Source organism: Branchiostoma belcheri, unplaced genomic scaffold (assembly GCF_001625305.1).
Source record: "Branchiostoma belcheri isolate BF01 breed outbred unplaced genomic scaffold, Haploidv18h27 scaffold20, whole genome shotgun sequence".
NCBI classification, from domain to species: Eukaryota; Metazoa; Chordata; class Leptocardii; order Amphioxiformes; family Branchiostomatidae; genus Branchiostoma; species Branchiostoma belcheri.
Genome location: NW_017803491.1, coordinates 785,001 through 798,115, shown reverse-complemented (window position 1 = coordinate 798,115; position 13,115 = coordinate 785,001). Strand labels below are relative to the sequence as shown.

Here is a 13,115-nt window from a genome sequence, read left to right as displayed (position 1 = left end):
AGCTGTTACACTTGTGCTAATAGCCCCTTGAAAGTAACCATTGTTAACCACTGGTGAGAATTCATTGTCTACAAATTTAGATCTGCAGATTTGCACTAAGAATTCACACATCACAGCTGCTGGACAGTAGATAAGAGTCACAGTTGGCAAGGATAGCAACATCAGCTTAGGCCAATGTAACTGAAGTGCTGATTGAGAATCAGCAGCAGGAAAGACGTGGATGATGTCAACTCAAGATCCTGTCAAGATTATTGGCTATAAAATCCAGATTGTACATCTTACTGCAGCTTCAACAGTACACAAAACACATTCTTCCCAATGTACTCTTCAATCACACCAATTTTACTGTTGAAATTTCAGCTTCACCATTCTGTCTACAACAATACATGGTACTGAAGGCTGTTCTTCAAAGTGTGTACATACCTCTTCCTTTCTTCTGGGAAAACATTACTACTTAATGCCCTTGCATAAAAACATGTTTGGGTTGGGCAACAATTTTGGTGAGAAAAAGGAAAAATTATAAACAACATGATCTCTCCAAATCAAATACACATGTATATGTTTGTAGTATCATTACCATAATTGTACATGTATATGTTCATACATGCAGGTTGATGTGTATGTATGGGAACTTCCAGATCTGATTTTCTTGCATGCCAACAAATCTTTTCATACTGCAATATACATACTATTCTACAAACTTCTGCAAGCTGACAAGTGACCTCTGTAAATATGGTATGACAAAAGCAAGGAAATAATTCATCTTAACATCTCATCAAAGAAACAAACTTTAGTTACTAGTAGTTCTAATCCCAGATTGATTGCTATGCACAAAGCAAGCATACGGCTTCTATATACACACTATCAACTGCACTTCTCTACTCAATAAGCTTCTTGGCCTTGAAGAAACGACGCAGGTACAGAACTTGCCACGTAGCCAGACCAATCAGACAGCACATGGAGAAAATACTGAAGTATAGCACTCGGGAGTTGGTGGACTCTGTGTGAATACAACATCAGTCAGTAAGTACCCTTCATAGAGAAACCACTGCACACAGTCAACATTTACATATCTTATATGGCAATTTACTATACAAGTGTGTGTTACATACACATGCTACGTACAGTGCAATCAATGATTGATGTGTACAAAGGTTAAGAATAAATAACATATGCAAGCAAGAACTTTTGTGGTGTCAGCTAAGTATTCCTTGAACAGCAGGCATACTGGTATTTTCCATGAAGACTGGTGTTTTTCCATGAAAAAAACCAATATGTTTATCCAACCAGACACACACACCAAAGAGATTCAATAGGCCCCAATACCTATGCATGATGATAACACAGATGCCATGGTAATATCTACAACTCATTATGTGAAGTGCCATCATGCCCATGAACACCTACCATTTGTGTCCCTCATTTCTTCTTCCCTTGCCCGCATGTAAGCAAAGTCATTGACAATAGACTCAGACAGGTCCTCCAGTCTACGTAGCTCCACTTCCATAGGCTTCAGCTTCTCCGCTTTTGCAATCTGCAAGTCATGCATAAATTATGTTAATGACACCTGTAGTATCCAACCTTTTCCAATGATTCACATTGTATTGGAATATTCCTGAAATTGGTATTTGAAAGGGAAACTTAATTACAATGCATTTATTGCAATTTTTATGCCCCAAAAGATATCTATGAGTGTTTTTTTGCTACATCAGTCTTATTTGCTGTCTGTACCACAAACAGATGATACAGTTGTTTTGTGAGGTATATATACATGAGATTTACAGCTTCCTATTGTCCGGATGAACCTCGGTGGTCCGGGGTGCAGGCTTCAAACCTGTAGCCGACTAGCGTCGGAGCGGTTCAATTCCGCCTTCCGGGCGCCATCCTTTTAGATACAGCATCATTGTTTCTCAGCCACATTTCAGAATTACTTGAAAGTTAAAATTCACTCCTGCACAATGATGTTTATCAACTTTGTGACAAATGGCAGCATCATAGCTGGTACAGTGCACATTTATGTTTATACCATTATAGTGATTTAAACAAGGTTCTGTCAATACTTCATGATGATGATGATGTATTAAACATCCACGGCTTATAACCATGAAGACAAGTGTGAAACCACTTACATCTTGATAGTTCTTAGCTTCGACTCCATGTTTGACAGTGAGGCTGACCTCCCTGTCTGGACCCCTGGCTCCTCCTGGAGGACAAAAATTTCACAAATTTGATATATTGAATAGTATTGTGGCAGTCATTCGAATGATTTTTTTTTCATTAATTACTTGAATTTTGAAAGAGTTATCAACATGTAACATTACACAGATTATTTCAGAAACCCCTACCTGTCATCTTAGTTTCAAAGCAAATTTCAAACATGTCATAGTCATCAGTGGTGAAGGCAAACTTCCCCTTGGTGGCATCTTCCTTGGAGTACAGTACATGGCCACTGGAGTCTGTCACCTAGAGGATCATGGGAAAGGTTAGCCATATGGTTGTCTTCACACAAAAAATATAAGACAACTTAAATTTGCATTTTCGAACATTGGTCAAAGTTAGTCAAGAAATAGATGCATTTAGTCAGTCATTAACATAATGATTCTTTGTAATAATCTTACAAAACATTTTTTCATTTTGTGTCTTGTTCTGTTTTGAGAAAGTAACAAGTTTTTAATATTGGCCTGCAGGAAAAAGGGAGACATTATCTGTATTTTCCTATTTGAAAGATTGCAATTTCTAGGTTGCTTCTACATAATTTTTTTTGGGTTCAAAATCATTTGTGGCAAATATACATGTATTAGCAAATTTATTTATTGTGCTGCATTTATTATGCACATTGAACTACAGACGGTATACATGCATTTCCATCTGTAATCCTTGTAGAAAAGGTTATACTTATCCAACAAATTATGCCTAAACATGTGGCACCTGCTGTAGTAGGTGGGGAGGGGGGCGTAAAACATGCTGCTTTCTCTTCCCCTGTACTCGTCACTAGGTACTCAGAACCGAAGGAATGAACACGTAAGCTAAACCAATCAATAAGTCTCTTACCAATAGATGTGTGCTCTGTCCTGGTGCGTCTGAGAGTTCGTAGTCTCCTGTTACAAGAATGTCCTTGTGGATCTCTTCCCTCAGACACTTCTTCGCGTTAGGAGGCAACGTGAAGCCTATCCCCTCCACATCAGCCAAAAATACGCACAGCAGAAAGACTAGATAGTGTAAAGTGCTCATCTTTTATATTCTACAGAATACAAAGGATCGACGGTTAGTAAGGATCGGCTCCTAAACCGAGAGAGAAGGAAGTAACAGCCCGTGAGAAAAGTTGCAGTTGCTAATATATTGCTATGTGGACGTGGCAGGCGTACGTACACCTCGGAACCATCGGTGATTTTCGGAAACATTCGGGTGGATTCGGAAAAAATTGCGCATGCGCGCTACTTGCGTGACCTTTCCCTCGACCATCATGGCCGCCGTGGGCAGACTGAGTCTGTGTTCGACGTTATTTTCCCGAAATACATCATTTCTAGGTCCTCAGACTCGAGGATTTCACGTCACAACTACTCTGCAGAAACCCAAGAGCAAGTAGGTGGATTTACATGTGACTGGCTTATCCACTGCTTGGTAAACGCAAACACAATAGTTCATAAAGTAGAGTAGACTCTTCCGTCTACAGTCAGTGCATATGTCATAATTTTATAAGCAAATATATTGTGTCTTCCTGATGTTCAGTTTCAGTTTCAGTTTTATTCAGATCCACAATTAGCCTCATAAGAGGCTATTCTTCCTGTGGTCTACACATTCATATTTACATACATATATTACAAACGTACAAAAACATTACAAAATTAACAGTACATGGCAAACTTTACACAAATTCACTATTTACAATCCAGTACTTTGCTAGTTGCCTATGTTATTCCACGTGTGTGACATCCTGTACATAAAGCGCTTTTTCTGAGAGTTTGATTTTGGTTTTGGTAGTCTGATTTTGTTAGTGCTGGTTGAACGTGTGCTGTACTTGTGGATCTCAGATTGGAATGTGATTTTGTCGTACAAGGCCTTTGGTTGTTTGGTGAGCATGATACGTTTAAATGTGACAAGGCTTCTCTGTTGGATTCTGTCCCTGACAGTCAGCCATCCTAATGTCTTCAGCATGGTGTCCACATGTGCATCCCGATCACAACCAAGAGCTAGCCTTGCTGCCCTGTTCTGGACCACCTGTAGTCTTCGTATGTTGTTCTGTGTTGTGTTTCCCCATACGGAGCAGCAGTAGTCTATATGTGGGATTATTAAGGCGTTGACTACGGCTATTCTCTGCCGATGTGGTAGTAAGTCCTTCACCCTTCCCACCTGTGCCAAGCTTCTGTTGCACTTCTTAACTATGTGAGCAATGTGGTTGTCGTATGTGAGGTTTTGATCAAGGTGAAGTCCAAGTAGCTTTACTGAGGGACATTGTTCTAGACGTTGTCCCCTTAGCTCCAGCTCCAAAGGTGGTGCTTGCCTGGTTTTCTTTGTTGTTCCCACAAGCATCGTTTTCGTCTTTCCATTATTTAGTTTCAGCATGTTTTCATCTGACCATGTTGCCACTCTTTCTAAGTCTGTTTTGGTTTCTGTTCTTATGTCCTCTAATGTGTGTCCTCGTGTGTGAATCGTGCTATCATCAGCATATTGGTCTAATGACCCATTTTGTACCGCTTCAGGCATGTCGTTCACGTAGATGTTGTACAGTTGCGGACCTAAGCAGCTACCCTGTGGTACCCCGCAGTGTAGGGTGTTCTGACTGCTGTAGGCTCCATTCGTGTAAACTTGCCATTTGCGGTTTGTCAGGTACGATTCAGTCCAATCCAACGCATCCTCAGTGAACCCGTACGTCTCGAGCTTCTGTAGAAGAAGATTGTGGTCCACCAAATCGAATGCCGCACTGTAGTCCAGCAAAACTACCGCTGTCATAAACCCATTATCCATGTTGTCTAGCCAGTCGTCTGTCATCTTCAGCAGAGCTGTTTCGGTGGAGTGCAGTTTTCTGTAGGCATGTTGTGCCTCTGATTGACAATCTGACTGGAGTAGGTAGGATGCGATCTGCTTAGCAGCAATACTCTCACATATCTTCCCACAAGCTGGAAGTAGGCTCACAGGTCTCGAGTTTGGTCCTGACAGCGGTTTCCTGTTGTCCTTGGGAATCGGAACAACTTTGGCATGTTTCCACCGTGTGGGAAAGGTTTTTGTTGTAAATGACAGGTTGATAATATAAGCCATTGGTCCAGCTATGGTGTCTGAACTCATCCTCAGCAGCCTGTTTTCGATACCATCTTGACCGGGTGCTTTACAGTCCTGAAGCTGTGAGAGGATCTTGTGTACGTCCCCGCCGGTTACAGGATCGAAAGTGAAAGATTGTTGATGACCAGGCAGCGCATGTGAGTTGGACGAATGTGAGTTGGACGCATGTGAGTTGGACGCATGTGAGTTTTCAGATGAGGATCCATGGGCATTCGTGCGGTCTATGCATGAACGAAGCTTATTGACCTTATCCTCATAGAATCCTGCAAAGTGGTCCGCTATGTCCTTGGGTTTTGTAAGGAGCTTCCCATCCGCTACAATACTAGTTGGACTTACTGTATGCTTTCTCCCTAAAAGAGAGTTGATAGTATTCCATGTTCGTCTCGCATTTCCCGAGCACGATTCGAAGGTTTCCCTGAAAACCGAGTTTTTGCCTTACGGCACAGTGACACAACTCTGTTTCTCAGCTTTCGGAAGACTGCCCAATCAGATTCAAAACCAGATGCTTTCGCCCTCTCTTTGCCTCGTCCCTTAGCTTCATCACTTCTTGTATGTCCGAGGTCAGCCAAGGTGCTGAATTGGATCTAACTGTAAACTTTCGGATAGGAGCATGTTTGTCACATATGTCTTGTAAGATATCTGTAAACATGTCCGTTGCGTCATCGACGTCATCAAAGTTGTAGACTAATTGCCACGGCGCCTCATGTATGTCAGACAGAAAATCCTCCTCCTTGAACATTTTGTATGACCTCTTATGTACTGTTCTCGGTCCCTTCATGTGAATTTTGGACTTGCGTGTGAAAATTACAGCGTCGTGATCAGAGAAACCTATGGTGTGTAGCCTCATATTGTCACATTTGTCTGGCTGGTTAGTGAAAACAAGATCGATGCAAGATGCTGACACAGTCTGACCTCTGTTGACAGTTCTTGTGGGCACACCAACTAGTTGTTTCATACTGTAGCTTTCTGTCATTTTCTTCAACTTCTCTGACGCATGTGAGTTCTGAATCCAGTCAATATTAAAGTCACCTAAGACATACATTTCCTGTTGCTCACATGTGGCTCTATCTAACATCGTTTCCAACTTATCCATGTAACCAACATTTGAGTTTGGTGGTCTGTATATCACTGCAACTAGAAAAGGTCTCACATGTGGTAGATGAACTTGTATCCAAAGTGCTTCTGCTGAGGGGAGCATGAGATCTTCTCTAACATTAGCAACTATCATATCTATTGTATATATGGCAACACCCCCACCCCTCCCGTTCCTATCCCTTCTGACTAAGCTGTAATTTTCTATGCATAGTTGTCCATCTGTTATGGTATCATCTACATGTGTTTCTGTTACAGCCATTATGTGTATCTGGTTTTGTTTCATCAATTGGGCTAAGTCGTTGACCTTATTACGTAAGCTACACACATTGAGGTGGGCTATGTTCAGACCTCGTGTCTTTGGTTTGTTCATACTGACAATTGTATACATATACACAACGACAATAGCAAATACTGGAATAGCTAGTACAAAACGCTTCATTTCTCCAAGGTATCGTGGTTCTATTTTCAACTAGCCTAATCTAATTAACCTAATTTACCATTTGTGCAACAACAACAATCTACCTGTGGCCTAATTTACACAACAGTAAATCCTATCAGCGTGTGCTTCTGTTCACTTGAGTTAAGTCGTGTCCAATTTACATATCAATCAACACTATTATGCCATCACACTATCTACAGTAAAAATACAATTTAGTCACAATTACCAAAATGGTCAACATACAAACTTGTAAACATTTCGCTTTCATAAACAATTGTATAAATGCCTAATACTAAACACCTATGTAATATGAAAGTATAAGCTGAAACGGCACGGCACAACACTGTCCCCCTCCCCAAACGGTCGCTAGCTGAGATGAAGCAGGCCCCCGATAAATTTTGGATGCATAATAAAACTTACGGCAAAGAACAAACTTCCGGAGACCAAACTTCTACCTCAGCAGGCCGAGGGTGCAGACCTATTGCACTGAACCTTTCAAAGCTTTGCTTATGTTGCAATGGTTGGGCCAAGATGGACGCACAAAAACCTGATCTGTGAATCAGGATTTATCACAAGAATAATAGCCTTGGATTAAAAAGAATCAACAATATATTCAATCAGGAAGTACTGAAGACTTCTATGCAAAAAGAATAAAAGGATGGCAAAGCCAAAACCTGATATTTGAAGGATGAAATTTGGAGGCTTAGCAGAGATGCAAAGAAGCAGCCATCTTGGACCGTACCATTGTACCATTGTACATGTCGCTCTTGATGTACACATAGCCAACTTAAATCATTCATACTTTTAGTACGTGTTTTGAAGCGTCTTCCAAATAGGTAGCAATACATGCATATACTATATAATAGTTGTTTCATGTCTAGCCGTGGCGACTATTGATTCGGGCTTACATTGCATTACCCTCAGCAATAGTCGTGGAAAGATCCATTGGGAATATTGGATATAGTCGGGAATGTCCGCTACCGCCGTCGGGAACGCTCGGTAGCGTCACGATTACCGAAGCCCGACCGAAAGCTCTCCGATTATAACCGGAAAGGCTACCGAGCGTTCCCGACCGCGGTAGCGGACATTCCCGACTATATCCAAGATGGCGCCAGCTTGTGCCGACTAGCTATTTTACTACTTTTCTGTCGCGCTGTGGAATATTTAGGCTGATCTAAACATCGGCAACCCGGCCAATTGTGGAGTTATATTGTAGGGAAGCTCGGGACAGCAAAAAACCGGGTCAAAAACGGAGCATCGAGCAGCCAACGGGAAATGTGCAGTTCTGCCAATGGATCTTTCCACGACTATTGCTGAGGGTAATGCAATGTAAGCCCGAATCAATAGTCGCCACGGCTATTTCATGTCATACCTGACAGGACATCACATCTAAGGATGTTAAAATGATTCCTTGCTATAAGTATAACTAGGCCTATGTTTGTCCACCTGACAGGAATGTGCTGGTGCTGTTGAGAAGCATGTCTGGGAGCGGCTGCAGTATTGTAAAAAAGAGAGGCAGAACAGAAGATAAAATTGTTGCTATATTATTTGACAAAAGAGGTAAGGATGTCAATTTGTCTTAGATCTTCCACACAATTGATTTATTACACTTCAAAGAATAAGTCAGCACCTGCAACAAATCAGTCTCCTACTGTTTGTACTGTATTTATGTGAGTATGATGTATTGTAATCCCTAACAAGTATTGTTTTATGTATTTTTTTCAGTTGGCAAACACTGCGTCTTTAGAGAAGAAAGAAAGATCAAATCACTGAAATGAGACAAGAGAGGTTCCAGTTTGCACCAGATAGTGTAGTTGCCATCATCGAAGAAGTCTAAGAAGCAGTATACTGAAAACAACATAAGGAACATGCTCAATGTTTTCTGAAGGACTGCTCAATAATGATAGTGTAGGGGTGGAGAAGATAAGAGAGACAATTCAAATACTCTGTTGTTGCCTGCCAGACCTGTGTTGTCAGACACTGTGTGGTGCAACAATAGTTTTAAGTGTACAATTATATACATGATACTGAAACGATGAAGTGAATGGACACATAGTCTTTATACAAAAATGTATATGGAATAGTTTTTTTTAGCTTAAAATCAAAACAAAAAAGTTTTTTGCATTGAAAATAAACATCCCGATGAGAAACTGGTCACTTCCTTCTTTTGAATAAGTAGAGGCCACGAAAAGACCACTACAGGAATAGGGCATAATATAGCCTGTAACAATTTTGTCCTATTGCACCTTCTTCCAATCAGCATTATTATCTATGTACTTGATGTGCTGAACTAATTAAAACAAATTAAAGATGCCTTTACCATGATGTATAGGGTAATAAAATTACAGTGTACAACATTGTTCAATGCTGGTCCATGATATTTTTGTAAATCTTAGTGAAATTAGATTTATTTCATGTTGTCCTTGAGGAACATTGAATAATCAGGACATGCATTTGCTACATTGCCATTTGTGGTCCCATTTTGCATTACACAACCATATATGAAATATTCTAACTGAGTTTAATTGACTGAAAAGTCTATTGGCACAACATGTTTCTGTGTTCAGTTTAAAAGAGGTCCTTTGGGAGGTCCTTCCTGTAAGGGAAGCTTGTCTGAGTCCCCGGGCTGCACACACTGATGGAGGAGATGTGACAAGCTTTCTGTATCACCTCTTCCAGCCTCAGGTCTTTGTGGCAGGCCATGTAGTAAGCAAGGCTACCCACAAAGGCATCCCCTGCACCCTGAGACAAGTTAATATGTTAGAATACCATACTGTTGATACATATGGTTTATGCATATAGAATGTCTGTCTGTGATGCAAAGATTTGGACCCAAACTACAGAACTGGTACTTGGTAAGAAGAAAATATTATTATTCATTCCAGAAGTCTGAAAGAAATTAAGGAATGCAGACTGTCGCTACTCACTGTGGTGTCCACAGGGCTGACCTTCCTGGCTGGAACATGGATGCCTTTCTCTGACACTGAAGACTTACACAGACAGCCCTTCTCTCCTAGTGTGATGATGACCTTCTCACACCCTTTATCCAGCAGGACGTCTGCAGCCTTTTCTGCCTCTTCTGCTGTTGTGACAGGCAGTCCTGTCAGTATCTCTGCCTGCATGTTAAAGTCAGGAGATACAGATTGCGTATAACACCAAATTCAAAGATGACAAAGCATCATGTATGTAAATCTTTGAAATAATAATAATTTGTCTTGGTATGTGTTGGTATACCTCAGTCTCATTAGGACAGAATATATCAGACAACTTGTAGAGCTCTGGATCCAAGGAGGCTTCTGCCGGGGCAGGGTTCAGGATGGTGGTAACTGCATAGGCAAAACAGGACAATAGGTATGAAAATTAATCCATCTGTACTAAAATATACTAGTACTTTTCACACCTATATAAGTTGGAAATGGTAATCAAAATGTAACGAAAAGTGCACAAATAAACAATTTTATCAAGTGTCAAAAGTAACAAAATCATCAATATGTTCAGAGAAATAGAATGTCTCAAGACAGATTAAAAGTACAATACAATGTTTCACCTCCGTGTTGCTTTCCTATCCTCAATGCCTCCAGTGAAGTTTCTGGTTGAATCTCTAGCTGACAGATTAGAACCTTAGCCTGGGTAATAACAGATTCATGCTCCTTCACATCAGCTGCAGTCAACTTCAGGTTGGCTCCACTCACTATGATTATGGAATTCTGACCTAATATCCATGCAAAAATACCAAGTATAAAAAATACTGAACTTTAACATGAAATAACTGGCAAAAATGCTTTTCGGTTCCAAAAATTACCCATGGCAGAATGAAAATTCAACAGGACAAACATAACATGGAAATTTGGGCAAAACTAAGAACCCTTACCATCTTCATTGACAGCAATGGGGGCCACACCTGTGGATGCTTCTTTTGTCACTTCAACATTATCTAGAAATAGTAGACAAATCAAGGTACCAATATGGTTAATGTTATAAGTAAAATAAGTCATAACTTTCCCCATTTGCAGGATAGCAAATATGATCAAATTTTACTTCACCTCATTAGAGGCATTTTAGCACAACTCTGATTAACACTACAGCAGCTTATCCCCAAAGAAACCAGGGGGATCCTCCTTTATGTTGATGGATGTTACGAACTTTTTATTTACTAGGGCACCAAGTCTGCTCATGGAATTGAGTCATCAGTTTGCTGCAGAACCTACCTACATTGACTCCATTGTCTTTGAAGTTTTGGATGAAGTTGCTTCCAAACACATCATCGCCAACCTTTAATATTAGAAGAAAAAAGAACATCCCTGTGTATTCAAAATGTACGTAAGCTAGTCATGGTATAAGACAGTTCATCAAGTTGCCTCCCTTATCAAACATTATGTTTGTAATCAAGGTCCTTGATGTAATAGCCTGGTATCCAGCCTTGTTAGCTTTAGTCCGCTTCCCAAGATCCGCTCCGTGGCGGGGAGCGGATCTTGGGAAGCGGACTAAAGCTAACAAGGCTGGATACCAGGCTATGATGTAATACAGTGAGGTTATAGTTTTAAGTCTGGATCATGGTGTAATCATACTACATCTTTGTATTTGAAGCCATGTATAGAACAAATAAAGCTTACAGAAGTTGAAATTTCTTTGGTATTTAATATTACCCCACCTTTGCTACCATGGCAGTGGCTGCTCCCAGCCTGGCTGCCATGACACACTGGTTTGCACCCTTCCCTCCAAACCCCAGGCTGAACTTGTTCCCATGGATGGTCTCTCCTGGTTTGGGGAGGCGGGAAACATAGCTGAGGGCAGAATTCAAATACATGTATGAGAAATCATACTATTTAATACTTTATTTGTACATTCAGCTTGCATTTTCATCAGACACTTTTATGATATAATGACTGATCTGTAGTATAATTCAAAGAAGTTGAGAACTATGGGTAGGAAAATTTCCTATCGCCTGCCTATTTCTATTAAATTTTACACCATCTTCTTCATTACCTCCGGGGAAGGAGATATCCTTCCGCGAGGAGATTTTACTATTGTTCGAAACATTTCTGTCAGCAGCTGTTTCTCGCGATCGGCTGGACGGATTGGTCTGTTGTTCGGTATACGTATTGCTATTGGGCTGCAGATGATGCAGAACGTTTTTGTTTGATTGCATATGTGTTTATGGGCGTCGAAATAAAAGGTTTTTAAGTGCTCCGGACACCCCCGTTATGCTGAAAATGGAATTTACCATGTTGTTAAGGAATGGGGAGGTTGCAGTTTTGGGTCTTAGCATTCAAAAGGGGTCAAACAGAGGGGTGTCTGGTTCCGATAAAAACGTTGGGTGACGGCGCAGCAATGACGGCGGGGGTAATGGCGCGGGTGACGCTGAACGCTGGGTGCAAGCCGAGTCAGCGCTAGATCTTCGTGTCGCGGCATTTATTTCCAGAAATACGGCAAGTACGGCGCGTAGCTAGCATGGCAGCAGCCAGCAGAAGCGGTGGGCGGGCGGTATGCAAATCTTGCATGACGTATCCGCGTTACGCGTCTCTGATTGGTTGTTCGCTTCAGCTGAGATCGCCGCGCCGGGCGGCAACATGAAGGGCGCGGGGACGCGATTTTTCTGTTTGAAAATATGCACTAAACGCTGTTTTCCAGGACTGCATAGCCACATCTAGTGAAAAAGTGCACAATTAATATAAATTTGGGGGGAAATATTTGTTTCTTTGTCGATTTATGGTGTCGATTTATGGAACCCGGAAGTGCAGCCGACGGACCAGCACGCAGCGTAGACCAGCGTGGCAGTTTGACGTGTACGATCAAAACATAAACAAAACTCCCGCTGAAGAAGGGAAATTATCCTGTATGTATGCATTTCAGATCCCAGTGACTATGTTTACGATGGGAATAATTGTGGATACGCACGATGCGCACGATAAGCCTCAGAAATTTATGTCGCAAGTGGGGCATTCTATAGGCTTGCACGGCCAATGTCTGGCACGCTACGCGGCGTACGTACACTGCTGCACATCACAGCCAGCGATTCAGTGTCTTAAAATATTTTTTAACATCAGTATAACAATTATTTTTAAGCATATGTGATCAAATTCCTGTAAAAAAAATTTTGCACAATTGTAAACATAAAACATGAATAGATCGCTGCTATACTGGGCGTACCATTTCGCGTACATGGCCGGCTGCCCGGCGCAAATACTGTCCCGATTTTTCTCAGTAGAAAACCAGAATAAATCACGCACCCGTAATTTGGCTTCGACCCAGAGCTCCTACTTCAGAGTTGAAACCTCAAAAAATAGTAACTTTATTAGAGCAT

General features: G+C 41.2%; 2 protein-coding genes and 1 long non-coding RNA gene across 4 annotated transcripts in view; 1 reads left to right on the top strand and 2 right to left on the bottom strand.

Annotated features, from left to right (window-relative positions):
* Positions 1 to 226: 226 nt before the first annotated feature.
* LOC109469195 (transmembrane emp24 domain-containing protein 10-like) lies at positions 227 to 3,410 on the bottom strand. The gene is made up of 5 exons (XM_019767635.1): positions 3,052 to 3,410; positions 2,346 to 2,463; positions 2,130 to 2,203; positions 1,408 to 1,534; positions 227 to 1,000 (listed from the first exon to the last, which is right to left on the bottom strand). Exons 1-5 carry the CDS (start codon positions 3,229 to 3,231, stop codon positions 879 to 881), a joined length of 621 nt encoding a protein of 206 aa, XP_019623194.1. The 5' UTR covers positions 3,232 to 3,410; the 3' UTR covers positions 227 to 878.
* On the top strand, positions 3,259 to 9,176 carry LOC109469196. Its single transcript, XR_002140175.1, has 3 exons — positions 3,259 to 3,582; positions 8,265 to 8,371; positions 8,537 to 9,176. It is a non-coding gene; the product is annotated as an uncharacterized LOC109469196 (long non-coding RNA).
* A 98-nt stretch (positions 9,177 to 9,274) lies between these two features.
* The window catches only part of LOC109469192 (ribokinase-like), a 5,666-nt gene continuing 1,825 nt past the window's right edge, over positions 9,275 to 13,115 (bottom strand). Inside the window, exons 1-7 of one of the 2 annotated variants that reach the window (XM_019767632.1) lie at positions 11,463 to 11,599; positions 11,020 to 11,083; positions 10,683 to 10,745; positions 10,359 to 10,523; positions 10,046 to 10,137; positions 9,739 to 9,927; positions 9,275 to 9,553 (exon numbers count right to left, since the gene is read on the bottom strand). In XM_019767632.1, coding sequence (XP_019623191.1) covers positions 9,380 to 9,553; positions 9,739 to 9,927; positions 10,046 to 10,137; positions 10,359 to 10,523; positions 10,683 to 10,745; positions 11,020 to 11,083; positions 11,463 to 11,504 — 789 coding nt within the window. In that variant the 5' untranslated portion in view covers positions 11,505 to 11,599 and the 3' untranslated portion in view covers positions 9,275 to 9,379. Of the gene's footprint in view, positions 9,554 to 9,738; positions 9,928 to 10,045; positions 10,138 to 10,358; positions 10,524 to 10,682; positions 10,746 to 11,019; positions 11,084 to 11,462; positions 11,600 to 13,115 lie in introns of those variants that run through there. The other variant, XM_019767631.1, reaches the window with a different exon arrangement.

Bases quoted from the DNA above. Each gene is read 5' to 3' on its own strand.
- LOC109469195 (XM_019767635.1), bottom strand. From the start codon at position 3,231: ATGAGCACTTTACACTATCTAGTCTTTCTGCTGTGCGTATTTTTGGCT. The intron at 2,204-2,345 runs GTAGGGGTTTCT...TTTGTCCTCCAG, and splicing joins CTTTGAAACTAAGATGACAG to GAGGAGCCAGGGGTCCAGAC. The intron at 1,535-2,129 runs GTAAGTGGTTTC...CATGACTTGCAG, and splicing joins AAGCTAAGAACTATCAAGAT to ATTGCAAAAGCGGAGAAGCT.